This window comes from Gadus morhua, chromosome 12, assembly GCF_902167405.1.
Source record: "Gadus morhua chromosome 12, gadMor3.0, whole genome shotgun sequence".
In the NCBI taxonomy this organism is placed as follows: domain Eukaryota; kingdom Metazoa; phylum Chordata; class Actinopteri; order Gadiformes; family Gadidae; genus Gadus; species Gadus morhua.
Window position 1 is genome coordinate 26,686,185 of NC_044059.1, and position 14,971 is coordinate 26,701,155.

Sequence of the window (14,971 nt, forward strand, 5' to 3'; positions counted from 1 at the left end):
TTAAAAGAGGTTGAGGTCAGATAAGGGAAGGGCGAGGAAAGCACTGCGAGGTTTGACAGCCGTTTTTTCGAACGTTAGTGAAACACACGCGCACGTGCACACGCACACAGAAGCCTGTGCGCAGGTGGATCTTAAAGTACATATAAACTGGTCTACGGTACATCGTTTTTGAATATGCTTCCCATATGTTACATTTTGTAGGAAGTAGACTACTCAGGATGTGAGAGCAGCACAGTACTATTCCTCGACACTGGCTACCAAATACGTATATTAATACGTTCTGCATATGAACAGCACATTCTGCTCTCCTTGTCCTCCTTGTTGTGCTACGCTGCTCTCTCCCTTCAACCTGGTAAATTGACCCCCCAAACCCCTTCTCAACCCTAGCTCTAACTTCTGTTCCGTTCTCAAGGTGAAAGGTGGTTGTTATCTACAGAGAATGAGACAGGTAGTTCTGAGAGACCCAAAGCTGTGGTTGAAAGACAAATAGGGGAGAAACGATGGGGGTGGCGATGGTGGGGGCTTAGTACTGGTGCAGAGAGAGAGCTTGTGGAAAAGCTCATTCAGGTCTTGTGTGAATCTAACACAGCTGCTTCTCCTGCCAGCCCGCCGCTGGCAGCACGCCCAGACAGAATGTGTTTACAACAGCCAGTGTTTGCCCTCCAGGAGCGCTAGTCCTGGCTGACTGTCCCATGAGAGCAGACTGGGGTTGGAGGTTGGGGAGGACTGTGTGGGTCTGAGGTACGAGCATGCGTGTTGCATGTTAAACCCAAGCTCCAAGTCGCACGTTAGTGGTCTTGAAAAGGCGCGGTGTGCGGATTTAAGCGGCACCTAGTGGAACAGAATTGGCAGACATTCAACATGGTGTTCTTAAGTATGTTTTAATTAGTGTGTCATCACATGAAAATGAGAATAGTTTTTGTTACCTTAGAATGAGCCCTTTATACCTACAGTGGGAGTCGATCACATCATTTTGGAAGTACCTGCTGGTACCTTACAGGCTCTCCTGCATCATTTGAGAGGGTGGGTGAGGGGAAGTGTGTGTGTGTGTGTGTGTGTGTGTGTGTGTGTGTGTGTGTGTGTGTGTGTGTGGGGGTGGGGGGGGTTTGGTTGGCCAGTGTGTTCTGAATCTCAATCCTCAGAATTAACGCGGGTTGCCAGATATTAAACAAATTGGCACACAAACAGAGTGGGCTGCAGCCATATAAGCAAGCAAACAAAGTGGATCAACCCAGATTGACCTCGATTTACCCGACCTACAAAGCGCCTCCTCTTTCAGAAACCGCCAAATGACCAGAGCCGGGCTAAAACACGGGTAAATCATGAGTTGGAAAAATGGAGACAGCTTAGCGCCAGGGAGGATTTGAAGACAGATCAGCTTATCATTATCAAACACAATACCTAGATTGCAAACGTATAAATTAGCAGATCAACTCACAGTTTAGGACGTGTCGTTGCTTCTCATTGTCGATTTGGAATAATTGTGTTTGTCTCAAAAATACAATGTTGTGCTTGGCTCGTCTTGCGCTCATGTTCGTTCAGTGTCCGCAACCTGGCAACCAACATGAGCTAGTTGCCAGGTTGGAGAATACTCTGTCCAGTATTGTGAATTTGGACTGCAGTACCCATTTTAAACACCCGTTGTCAACATCGCATCTTGCATCTTTACATCAAAACAAAAGATAAAAGTTGGCTGTCTTGTCGTGATGATATCTCAACTGTCTTTAATTCTACCTGAAAAACCAACACATAAAGCAGGTGTGATAATATACGGGCTGTCTGTCTAGCGGAAAAAGAAAACCCCTAAAAAAAAAAAGGGAATAATATGCGTCACTCCCTGTAAATAAATAATAAAGCGCGGCAGCGTGGTTGAAAGGCAGCGAGGGAAGTCGAGACAGAGTGAGAGCCAAGAGGGAGGAATAAGACTGAGATCAAAACCCAGTAATGTCCCCCCCCCCCCCCCCCCACCCATCCACCCCCCCCAGCCCCCCCTCACCCCTCCAGATCCTAAACCTCGTCTCTGCGTAATCCCAACAGCCCCCCCCCCCCCCCCCCCCCCCCACCCACCACCCAAACCAAACCGCACCACCCACCTCCGTGCGTCCTTCCCACTCCCTGCATGACAGGGAGACGTAGCATCACATCCACCTCTTCAAATATTTAGATGTTATTCAAGGGCCTCCCCGGGGCCCCCACGGCTTACAACACCGCTGGGCTGGGCGCGGGCGGAGGCAGAGGAAGGCGGCGAGGAAGAGGAGCGTGATTCAGCGATTAATATTCGCAAAGAGACTAAACGAGCTGCGGTTAGGAAGCGAGAGGCCAAACACGCTGCACTGAGGAGCTTGTTTATCCGCCATCACAGAGGGACGCTCACACACAGAGGCCCCGTCACGTTCCTGCTCCCATGACGGTGTGTGTGTGTGTGTGTGTGTGTGTGTGTGTGTGTGTGTGTGTGTGTGTGTGTGTGTGTGTGTGTGTTTGTACACGTGTGTCGCTCACTTTCAGGGTCGACAGCTCCTCATGTCATTTGCATGAGGCCAGGTGACAGTGGAACAGGAACATTGAATGAGGTCGATGGAACGTATGAGAGGTAGAGAGAGAGAGGGAGAGGGAGAGGGAGAGAGAGAGAGAGAGAGAGAGAGAGAGAGAGGGGGAGAGGGAGGGGGAGAGGGAGGGGGAGAGGGAGAGAGAGGGAGAGGGAGAGAGAGAGAGGGAGAGAGAGCTAGAGAGAGGGAGAGAGAGCTAGAGAGAGGGAGAGAGAGAGAGAGAGAGAGAGAGAGAGAGAGAGAGAGAGAGAGAGAGAGAGAGAGAGAGAGAGAGAGAGGGGGAGAGAGAGGGGGAGAGGGAGGGGGAGAGGGAGAGAGAGGGAGGGAGAGAGAGAGAGAGAGAGAGAGAGAGAGAGAGAGAGAGAGAGAGAGAGAGAGAGAGAGAGAGAGAGAGAGAGAGAGAGAGAGAGAGAGAGAGAGAGAGAGAGAGAGGGAGGGAGAGAGAGAGAGAGAGAGAGAGAGAGAGAGGGAGGGAGGGAGAGAGAGAGGGAGAGAGAGAGAGAGAGAGAGAGAGAGAGAGGGAGGGAGGGAGGGAGGGAGAGAGAGAGAGAGAGAGAGAGAGAGAGAGAGAGAGAGAGAGAGAGAGAGAGAGAGAGAGAGAGATAGAGGGAGAGAGATAGAGGGAGAGAGAGCTAGAGAGAGGGAGGAGAGAGAGAGAGAGAGAGAGAGAGAGAGAGAGAGAGAGAGAGAGAGAGGGAGGGAGGGAGGGAGGGAGGGAGAGAGAGAGAGAGAGAGAGAGAGAGAGAGAGAGAGAGAGAGAGAGAGAGAGGAGAGAGAGAGAGAGAGAGAGAGAGAGAGAGAGAGAGAGAGAGAGAGAGAGAGGGAGGGAGAGAGATAGAGGGAGATAGATGGGCTGGGAAGGGACGGAGAGCGAGATAGAAAGACAGAGAGGGAGATGGATGAGCAGGAAAGGGAGAAAGCAAGAGAAAAAAGAAACCCATTGATAGCCGTTGACAAGAGGTGAAAGCATGCAGGGAATGTGAAAATCATTTTTAAATCGTTAGTGGATATTTCCAGCACCTGTGCTGAGTAATGGCTGATCTTAATACTGTGATCCTGGCATTTGGCTCTAATGAATGCTACAGTAGAGCGGCTCCAGACTGTAACTAGAGTGACTGATGATCATCTTAAGACTCATTCTGCATAATTAGCCGATAGAGTCTTGGCAGAGTAATGCTGATGGAGGAAGACAAGGTGAAGGTGAGGACAACACACAGACACACACACACACACACACACACACATAGACACACACACACACACACACACACACACACACACACACACACACACACACACACACACACTACCCATTCCGTATGCGTGGCGCGTGGGAATGCTGCAGGCTTTCATTCTGTAATTAGAACGCACACACACACACAAGAGGACGCCTGCTTTATGAGCACATTCATGCACTTCACGGCTTATATATTACCGCTATGAATGAGTCGGTAGTCACTCATCACGGCATTAGTCGAAGGTATGAAAAAGAACATTTCGTCCCAAGATTGACGCAAGGACAGTGATGCTGCAAACTATGCCGTGCACACTCTGTTGTTGTCCCCTCTCTCCAGGGGCAAATGTGTTTTGGGAGCAGGTGGCGGTGGAGGAGGGACGGCGTGGAGATGATAGCTGCCGGGGTCTCCGGTGGTCTGGCGTCGGTCACGCCCACAGAACTTGAAAAGGGTCACAGAATCAAGCGAGGTCGAGTATCTCTATCACCACTGCAGTCTCGGACGGCTTCACCGGCTCTATCTATTTGGAATTAGACCCCCCCCCACCCACCCCATAAGCCCTCCGACAAAACTCCCCGCAAAAACTCCAGGAAGAAAGGCTATCGCACACAACATGGCCATGCCTTCCCATCCGCAACAACAAGAGGAGTACTGCTCGTTCCTGCTGCCAATCCTCATCGCACCTCAACCCCCCACTCCTTCTACCCAGCATCTCTTCCACGTATTGGTCTCTCTCTCTCTCTCTCTCTCTCTCTCTCTCTCTCTCTCTCTCTCTCTCTCGTGCCTGACAGAGCCAGTGAGGAGTGCTGCTCCGCAACACACCGTTGAGCTCACACGCACACGCACACACACGCACACACACACACACACACACACACACATTCCCACATTGAGCCCCTCGAATACACAACGCAACCGCCGTCTTATCAGAGAGAGATGACAAAGCTCACAACACCCGGCGGTACGGAACGCCGCCCTGCACTGCCAAAATGGGTCGGCGTGTCTCCACCACGGCCTAAAGGTACACTGGCAGATCCAATGTGCTCGTTGCGAGGGATGCGTTGGTGCTTGCATGCGTGTCTTTGTGCGAACCGAGTGCAGCTTCCGGTTTCGAAACGTGCCTTCCGGGAACGGGCTGAACGCGTGGCCTTCCGGTGTTGCCGCTTGCAGCTTTCTTGAGAGCCGCTTGTTCGAACGACTTCACACGCAACTCTGGCCTTCGTGGGGTCCTCGGCAATACACGCCCGCCTGGTTCGAGGCCGATCGCATATATGGTCGTATTGAAAGGTGAAGGACAGGCAGACATACAGAGAATGTAACGGCAGTACACACACACAAACACAAACACACACCTAAGATAGCTGTGATTGCGACGTGAATTTCCATGTCATTGTATATATGTATGCGTGTGCGTGCATTTGTAAACGTGCACGTCTATGTGCATGCATATATGTATATCTATGTGTATGTCTATGTGAATGCCTGAGTATGTCTACGTGAATGCGTGCGTATGTCTACGGGTGTGCATATATGTGTGTGGATATGAATGTGTGTGGTTGTCTACCATTGGGTTCTTACTCCCAGGCCCGGGAAGGCGCTGAAGGCTCCGCTTGTTCCACTCCACGACGCGTCGTTACAACAGCATGCATCTCCATTAGCCCCGGCGGCCTCTCGAGACTCTCAGGAAGCTCCCCCAAAATGAGTTCTGCCGAGCCGGGGCTTCGTGCTGACTCGCTGTTTCCACGGCGCAGCTCGGACCTCCAGCACCGCCACGCTCCCCCCCCCCCCCCCCCCCCTAAAACAGGGGCCCTGGAAACAGCCGACGTGAGCTCCCTCTTATCTCCTTCCCTCTTAGGGTTCTCCTTTTATGTGTCAGCCTCTCGAGGCGACGCTGTGGCGCCCTCTTCTCCCCTCTCGGTAGATCTATCAGGGACCTGGATGGGCCTGCAGCGCGTTGACCTAATCCCACACCGCTCCCTGCTTCTGAGGGCGGGCTGGGGTTGGCCCGGGGGCAAATTTTAGAAAGACGGCCGACACCCCCTGCGGTGGAGCGTTTCTGGCGGTTCTCAGAGCACCAGAAACGCTCCACATCGGGCGGGTCGGTTCATTTGTAGCGCTCCATTAACGGCCACCACGGGACGGACTGTTAGAAGGCTCAAAGGGACGTTTCATGGAGATCATAACCAGATCAAGACGAGCTTCGACCAATTCCCTTCACACTTGCAATAGACGGGGTTATTGCACAAAGGCTAATGTGGCTCCGGTGTGAGTGGAGCAAACAGAAGCCAGAATATGGTACGCTAAATTTTAAAGTACTGTATATCGTTGTTGCAATTGTGAAAAAGGGGTTCAAAACTTGTTTCTACGGGGGGGTGGACGACTATATGATTACAATCCCAGCCCACAGATATTCCAGGTGGAAAAGCGCTGGTGTAATGGTCAATGTTTAAAATTAAACCTCAGAGCCATCCAGTGATAGGATTATTTTACCATGCGGCATTGCCTTCTGACACTTACTCAATGTGTACCTTATCATTCCAAGTGCAAGGTCAGCTACTTTGTGACACCATTGTGCCGCATATCAAATCATCACCACATAATACCTTTCCTGCTTTATATTTTTAGCTCCATGCTATTTTCCTAGTATTTGATGTACCGTCGGGGAGCATTCCAGTGTGTGTGGACATGGGAAGCGGGCAAGAGGTCGTGGGTGTGACGTGAGGTAGGCACACACTACATGCACGTCAGAAACACAGACACTAAGGTGTGGGCCGGCCTGGACGGTACCTTGGTCTTTGTTCAGCACACAAACAAACATCCTCTTGTTTCCATCACAATATTCCCAGTGAGTCTATTTGAATGTGTATGTGTATGTGTGTACGTGCATTTGTACACCCGTATTTCTATGTGAATTTGTGAGTATGTCTACGGGTGTGCGTACGTGTGTGTGTAATTGTACACAAACAAACATCCTTTTGTTTCCGTCGCAATTTTCCCAGTGTGTCGGCTGTTGCCGAGTCCCTTTTTAAGTCCTGCACTGCCGATGGGGTAGGAGTAGGGCGTATATGTACGTTAACACATATCCCTGAACTTTGATGGTCCCGGAGACCGCTCGTTGTAAATCACAGAGTGGCGTTTCGCCAGCGACACAAAGGAACGAGGAAGAAATCATCTATGAAAGTGGGAAGTGGTCGAGAACACGCATTAACTATTAATGAGCTCCGAGTTGCAGAATGGTTCTGAATGCACCAGCAGAACACAGAGAGAGAGGGAGAGGGTGAGGGAGAGGGCGAGGGAGAGGGGGAGAGAGATAGAGAAAGCGAGAGACCACACGTTCATATTTCACAGATCACCACGCATGAGACAGACACCCTGGGATTAATTATCTACATCAACACAGGCAGACACCGAGCTTTTATTAGCAATTTGTATACTGTTTGTTCTGCTCGCAGACAAAGGATGATCACTTGATTGCCATCTGAATGACTAAGCTGTGAACAATTGTTATCGCTCTTGAAAGGTATGTCTGTGATTTAACGTGTCCTGACAGAGATGTCTGTGTGTTTGTGTGTTTATGTTTGTGTGTGTGTGTGTGTGTGTATGTGTGTGTGTGTGTGTTTGTGAATAATGGACTACATGAGTGAGTTACTTCTTTGAGAGATGGGATGCATATGGTTGGAAAGAACAATTACACACACACACACACACGCACACAGCTTGTAGGAGAAATAATGAGAGAGAAATAGAAGGGGAGGAGCATACTAAAACTAAACTGAACTCACACCCCCCACTCCTTATACCCAGCATCTCTTCCACGTATTAGCAGTCTCTCTCTCTCTCTCTCTCTCTCTCTCTCTCTCCCACCCCCCCCCCCCCCATCTGCATCCACCGTGCCAGACAGAGCTAGTGAGGAGTGCTACTCTGCAACACACCGTTGAGCTCACACACACACACACACACACACACACACACACACACACACACACACACACACACACACACACACACACACACACACACACACACACACACACACACACACGTGTGCGCATGTGAATTCAATTCACGTCTAAAAAAAACGGGAGAGAATGAGGTGAGCCAGAGAGAGATAGGGAGGGGGCACGATAGAGTGCGAGTGAGCCAGAGGGAGTGAGGGAGGTAGCGAGCATTGAAACGACAACAATAAAAACATTTAACTTTTGGTTTTCTTATCGCCCTTGCCAATTTCAGCAGAAATGAATTACTGAGTGCTAAGTGCCCAAACAGAGAGCTGAACAAAACTTTGCCACACACCAAAGGCAGTGCTTTGTTTGGCTGGCTGGTCGTCCGTGCTGTAACTCCTGACGAGGAGCCAGATCTAGTCTATAACTAGGCTGGGAGGCAGTGGCTGGCATGAGATTAGCACCCTGCAAATAATTCAAAATAGACTTACTAACCTAACAATACAAATCTGATAAGGAAGAGCATTACATTGGTTGAGGGAATCTTTGAACAAACAATACAATTAGGAAGATGAACAAGGATATGAGGAACCTTGTTAAATTTTCTTGGAATTGATGTGAGGGTCATAAGGATGCTTTCTCTCTCTTATTATCTATCTCAGACATCCGCTCTCTCATTTATTCCCCTCCGCTATTGACCTGAACCAAACCAAATCTGTTATCAATGGAGGTTACCATGGTGACCAACAAGGGACGGATCAGATTAAAATCAGCTCGCATCCAAAGGTGTCCCCTCGTTCCCTATCACACCCAAACACACACACACACACACACACACACACACACACACACACACACACACACACACACACACACACACACACACACACACACACACACACACACACACACACAGCGCCAGAGACCCCTACATATCAGACAGCGTCTGATTGTTGACATTTGAACAATTCCCAAAGCTAGAGCAGCCTCCCTCCTCGCTCGACCTTTCCGCAGCGTTTGACACAGTGAACCACCTGATCCTCCTCTCCACCCTCCAACACCTGGGGGTCTCAGGCTCTGCACTCTCCCTGTTCACATACCTACCTCATGGAGCACACTTTTGTCGTAACCCGGAAAGAATCTGGGTCTTGTATTCTCCCTACGGGGGTCCCTCAGGGGTCGGTTGTGGGTCCTCTCCTCTTCTCTCGAGTCACTGGGTTCTGTGACAAGGTTTCCCTCCCACAGCCATGCAGATGACACACAACTAATCCTGTCTTTTTCACGGTTTGAAACCCAGGCGGCGGTGTGAATGTCTGCGTGTCTGGCCGACATCTCAGTGGACGTCAGCGCACAACCTGAAACTCAATCCTGGCAAGACTTGACTGCTCTTTCTGCCAGGAGAAGGCATTTCTACGCCACGACCTCTCCAACAATATTGAGAGCTCTGTGGTGTCTATGGCTCGGATGGCAAGGAACCTGAGTGTGACACAGCAAAGGCCAGCTGTCATTCCGCTGTCAACATCACTGCCACAACCCCTGCCTTTAGATTCACACTTTAAAACATCAGGAGGAAACATTCGTTCCTCACCCCGAGGGCCACACGGGTTTCTGTCCAGGCTCTCGTCTGCCTGCCTGTGCCACCCAACCTCTGCAGCTTTTCCAGAACACAGCAACTCAGCTCGTCTACAACACAACCAAGCTCTCCCACGTTACACCACTCTTCCGCACCCTGCACCGGCTACCTTCAAGCCACAGGTACTGCGAGCCTACTGTGCTGCGAGTGGCTCTGGCCCATCCTACATCCACACGTCTTTAAGACACGCACTCAAAAACGGACTCAGAATGGGGGCTTCTCCCACTCAGCAAGCCAATTCATGGCATTCTTTGAAAACAAGCCCCTAGCCCCTGGAGGACTAAGGTCAGGGGGGTGTCATAAATATATGGCCTGTCGAGCCCTTTAAGACTGTACCTGTGATTAAGGGCTATTCAAATAAAGTGTAATTGAATAGAATTTAATCCAGGGCATGGTCGAACCATAAACCCCAACCCGTCCACTACGCTCTGCGTAGGCTTTCTGCTCCCACGGGAGGGGGTCCCAGCTGCCGCCCAAAAAAATCTAGATTATTTGTAGCCCTGGTTGCCACACAAGTGGATCTGGCTCCCTGCTGACATCAAGAGAGCAGAAACACTACCCATCCTCTGTGGAAGACTGAAAACGCATCTGTTCAGACTTCCTCTTGGCCCGCGCACAAAATATTTAGTATTTATAATATACCGCAGTTTGCAGTTTGCAGTTTGCTTATTTGATGAGTTTAATGTGCGGGATTCTTGCACTTTCTTGGTTGTATGCCAAGAACTGCCAAACAGCTGTTGTCTGTTTGAAGTAGATGGGTAGTAGTACATACACATATTCAGCACTGACCAGGGGTCTCATTTATAAAACTGTGCGTAGGATCGTTACTAAAAATGTGCGTACGCCCAGAAGCCAAGTTTTGCGAGCGCCAAAAAATATTCAGATTTATAAAACACTGCGTACGCACACTTGTACGCAATCTTTGCTTTATAAATCACATACTGACTATAATTGTGCGCAGCTGAATCAGCTTCACGTTCCGCCCTCTACACGCCCCTTTTTAACCATAAATGGTCAATGCAAATGACCTCATGAATGCGATCTGCATATAAAACAGACTCAGATGCCGGTATTATGTCTTGTTGGAAACAATGGCAGAAGTACTGAGAAAATCAAAAAAGCGAAATTTCACGGAGGTTGAAGTGGAGACACTTGTGGGTGAGATGGAGGCCCGAAAGGTAGTTTTGTTCGGCGGTCACGGGATTGGGATCGCCAACAACAAAAAGCAGAGTGAGTGGCAACATGTTGCTGCAGCAGTGAACTCTGTCAGTAGCACGGAGCGCACAGTCCCAGAATTAAAAAAGAAGTGGTCTGACATAGAGTTACATATTTTTATGTAGCCTACCAATAAATCGTTATGGTCCCTAAATACCCTCTCCCTCCGAATCCTGCATGGTCCGCCAGAAGTGCCATATGTTGCAGCATTACCACGGCGCTCACCTCTGTATTTATAGGGTTACGGTAATAAGACTGACGAGAACGCCTTGGATAATCAGTTTGTAATTACCCACGTAAAATGTTCTTGAACATAACCCCTTTTTAATGCCCGATTTGTCATGAAAAGCATCAAGAGTAACGGACAACGATTGTGATGAGTGTGGCTTGGTTTTTCACACTTGGGATTTAATTGACATTTGATCATGTGTTTTCAGTGTCACATAAAAATATTATGTTATTGACACATGTTGGACAGATGCTTTATTCCATGCAGTCGCGCCGTCAGTGGACAGTATGGAGTGACGGGATTAAATATAGAGAATTTCTTTTTATTTATATTCTAAGGAGATATTTCTGGAGTTATAACTGAGAAATAACGCAGTGGACTTAAATTATTCTGATTAGGATTTAACGCATGATACGGGTTGAAATTAAATTGATGAAGGGCGATGATAAAACATAATCGTTCTTCTCACTCTGCAATTCTTCGGTCTGACTTCAGTTCACCACCACACCGTCTGTGTCGCCAATTCTCCTTTTCCTCCAAACCATGCGTACGCATGGGTCAGAGTTTGCTTAGGGCTGCGCACATTTTCCCGTCAAGTTGTTTTTTTATAGATCACAACCTTGGCGTGAAAAGTCACGTACGCAACTTTCAGCCCCGTTTTGTGCGTACGCAACGGTTATAAATGAGACCCCAGGTAGGAAACTGTGTGTGTGTGTGTGTGTGTGTGTGTGTGTGTGTGTGTGTGTGTGTGTGTGTGTGTGTGTGTGACAGATTGGCAGGAAAGTATTGCAGAGAAACAATCCATTGTTGATCAAATATATTCATAGTCTCTGCAGAGAGAGTAGGTTAGAGGTGGAGCTGTCGTCCTTGCTGTCGTACTCTTTTTAACTCTTGGCATCATTCAATGCCATTGTCTTCCTCCACACAAAACACAGCTCTTCCTTGAAGCCATTTCCCGCTCTCTTCCTCGTGTGTGTCTCCGTTCACCTGCCGCCCCCCCCTTTAGTCATATTCATCCCTACCATCTTGACCTTTCTTGAATCGAGTGTTTTCAGGGAAACTCGTAGTGAATTAGTCAAATCGGCGTTCTGCAGGACAACGATCCTTCCTCTCATTTACCTTTTCCTATCCTCCTCCTACTCCTCCTCCTGCTGCTCCTTCTCCTGGCCCTCCTCCTCTCCCTTCTCCTCAGTCCAGACCTTCTGAACCACCTCCTTCTGCTGCTCTACCCCACCTGCTCTTCATATCCAGTTTGGCCCCCTCGTTCAGCCCATTAATCATCCCCTAGTCTAGCTGAGGACAACAAACACAGAGCATGTAAAGGACTCGGCATCGTAACGTCGTTAGGGCACGGTGCAGCCGTACGCTGATGGCAGAGTAAGGGTTCAGCCGATAAAATACATCCAAGGAATCCCATGAAAGCTGACGAAATCCTAAATAAACGCAATTGAAATCTCAATAAATTTTTATCCGTGTTTATGCAGCCTAGCTTACCTTTCTCACACGTGGTGCCGCCATAGCTGGGCAGACAGAGACACACGAAGGAGTTAATCTCGTCGATGCACGTGCCTCCGTTCTGGCAGGGGTTCGACTGGCAGTCATCGATGTCTGGGCGAGAGAGAGAGAGGGAGAAGTTAGACACGGTACAAACACATTTAGATACCCACACATTCAGATTGACACACGAACAGATGCAGAGGGTTTTTCCTAACATATTTCTTTAGAACAGCAAGTCACATTCGGTGGCCCAGCAGAGATTCAACTTCATGTGAGATTAGACCCATATTTTGGGCAGTCGTAATTAGAGCAAATTGATTTGGGTGGATTGGGGACGCACCAAAGCACACGTGCGTTTAATTGCAGTATGTGGCTCAGTTATGGTGTCAGAATTGATGAGTGGTGAGTTAAGAGGAGACAAGAGAACCAAACAGAAGCCAGGGACATTTAGACAGCAGGGGGGGTCGAGAAACACAAATACATTCAGAGACAGCAGGAGAGAGAGCTAGAGAGAGAGAGAGCGAGAGAGAGAGAGAGAAATATACAGAGCAGGATACAGACTGAAAAGCGAGACAGAGAGAGAAAGAGAGACAGAGAGAGAAAGAGAGACATATTTTACAGAAATAATGTAAAATATGTATTTATAATCAATAACCCACACAAACACACAAAAACAGACACAAACACAAAAACAAAGCCGCCCACACACGCTTGTACTGCAGAGGCGTCACAGGGCATGGGTTCCTATTGCACTGGAAAACAGAAAGTTTATTTCTCTGTCAGACCGAAGCCTCGGGGAGAATCATTAAGATTTCAGCTGGCATCCCAGAATCCTCTCTGCCCTCACAGCTTCTGAGCGCGCCTCTAGGGCCCGCAAGAGGTCACACAGTGAGAGAGGGTGTGCGTGTGTGCCTTTGTGTGTCTGGACACTGTGTGTGTGTTTCTGCGTGCCTGTTGTGTATGTCGGGACACTGTGTGTGTCAGGACACTGTGTGTGTGGACACTGGTTTTCTGTGTCTGTGTGTGTCTGTTGTGCGTGTGTGTGTGTGTGTGTGCGGCGGGGGGGGGGGGGGGAAAGGGGGTACTGTGATGCACAGACAAAGAAAGTTGGGGAGAACCCAGGGAGCTGGTCGCGGTGGTGGTGGAGGAGGGTGTTGGTGTTGGGTGGTTGTGGTGGTGGGGGGATGTGGTGGTGGATGGTGGTTGGAGACCCTCGGGGGGGGGGGGGGGGGGGGAGATAAAGGACTGATTAAAGAGAAGGATGGACAGGCAGGGGCGGAGGATAGGACTTGAAACTAAACGTGTGTGGTGTGTCTGTGTATACGTGTGTGTATGTGAGTGTGTGTGCGTGTGGGTGTCTGTATGTGTGTATGCCTGAGTATGTGCGTGTGTATATGCGTGTGTGTGTGTGTGCGAGGGAGCGCCTGTGTGTGTCTGTGTGCAACTGCGAGTGTTTGGGTGTGTGCGCATGTGTGTGCGTCTGTGTATGTGTGGGTGTGTTAGTGCTCATGCGAGTGTGCATGTGTGAGTGTGTGAGCGTGTGTGTGCGTGTGCGTGTGTGTGTGCGCATGCATGTGTGTATGTGCGTGCGTGCGTGCGGGTGCGTGTGTGTTTGTGTGTGTCTGTGTGGTTGTGTGTCTGTAGAGTTGGCAGGTCCCGAGGTTGGATTACAGAGGCTTTGCGGGCTGCCAGGCGGGATGAGGGTGTGTTTGGAGGCAGCAGCTTGACTGCTGGGCTGTGCTGGGCTGGCTGCTATCAAACACTGAATTAGATGCTGGAGGTAGACAGACACAGCAGCCTGCCTGGGACAGCAGCCGTCCCAGGTGACCACGCTGTATGCAGGTATACGGGTAGAGCTCAGTCTCTTATACGCAGTCCATCTCTGTTCTTCTGTCCTGTTCGATTCAGAGTGCCAAAACTTGCCTGACAGATGTATTAGAATTACTCTTCCTAAATCCTCTCTCTAACAATTTATCCTCTCTCCATCCCTGCCTCTCTCTCCTCTCTCTCTCTCTCTCTCTCTCTCTCTCTCTCTCTCTCTCTCTCTCTCTCTCTCTCTCTCTCTCTCCTCTCTCTCTCTCTCTCTCTCTCTCTCTCTCTCTCTCTCTCTCTCTCTCTCTCTCTCTCTCCCTCTCTCTCTCTCTCTCCCTCTCTCTCTCAGCTTAGATCCGGCTTATGACTGACATGCGTTTTAATGATCTGTTCATACGTGTCATGATGACACAATCCCATCTCGCACCCAGAAACATCTGATAGAGATGACACCTTCACATTCTGGCGCTCGCGAGTGACACATTCATCACAGAGTTGATCGAAAAAACACTATTATAGCTGATTAGAATGGAGGGGCTATCCATTCGGCTGAAAAGAACAGGACTTTTAGAGGGAATGTTCCATTATCAGCCCCCAGGCAGGGTGAATGGGTTTGTTAAGAGGGACAGAGGAGCTATGCAAGAGTTACATAGAATAAAGAGCGAGAGAGTGAGAGTGAGAGAGAGCGAGAGAGCGATAGAGGGGGAGAGAATAAGGATACTAAAGGGGACGGCTGGCAAGAAGTGAACAAGAACTCATTATCCGTCGACAGAATGGGTTTGTTTGGTATTTCAAAGAAACTTTATCACTAGCAATTTTTCCATGGGATGTATACTTGATGTGTAAGAAGATGACAGTTTCTG

General features: G+C 49.3%; 1 protein-coding gene across 1 annotated transcript in view; it reads right to left on the bottom strand.

Moving 5' to 3' along the window:
* The window catches only part of ncanb (neurocan b), an 84,797-nt gene that overhangs the window by 13,311 nt on the left and 56,515 nt on the right, over nt 1-14,971 (bottom strand). Inside the window, exon 11 of the mRNA XM_030371736.1 lies at nt 12,294-12,407. Within this exon, the coding sequence (XP_030227596.1) occupies nt 12,294-12,407 (114 nt within the window). The remainder of the gene's footprint in view (nt 1-12,293; nt 12,408-14,971) is intronic.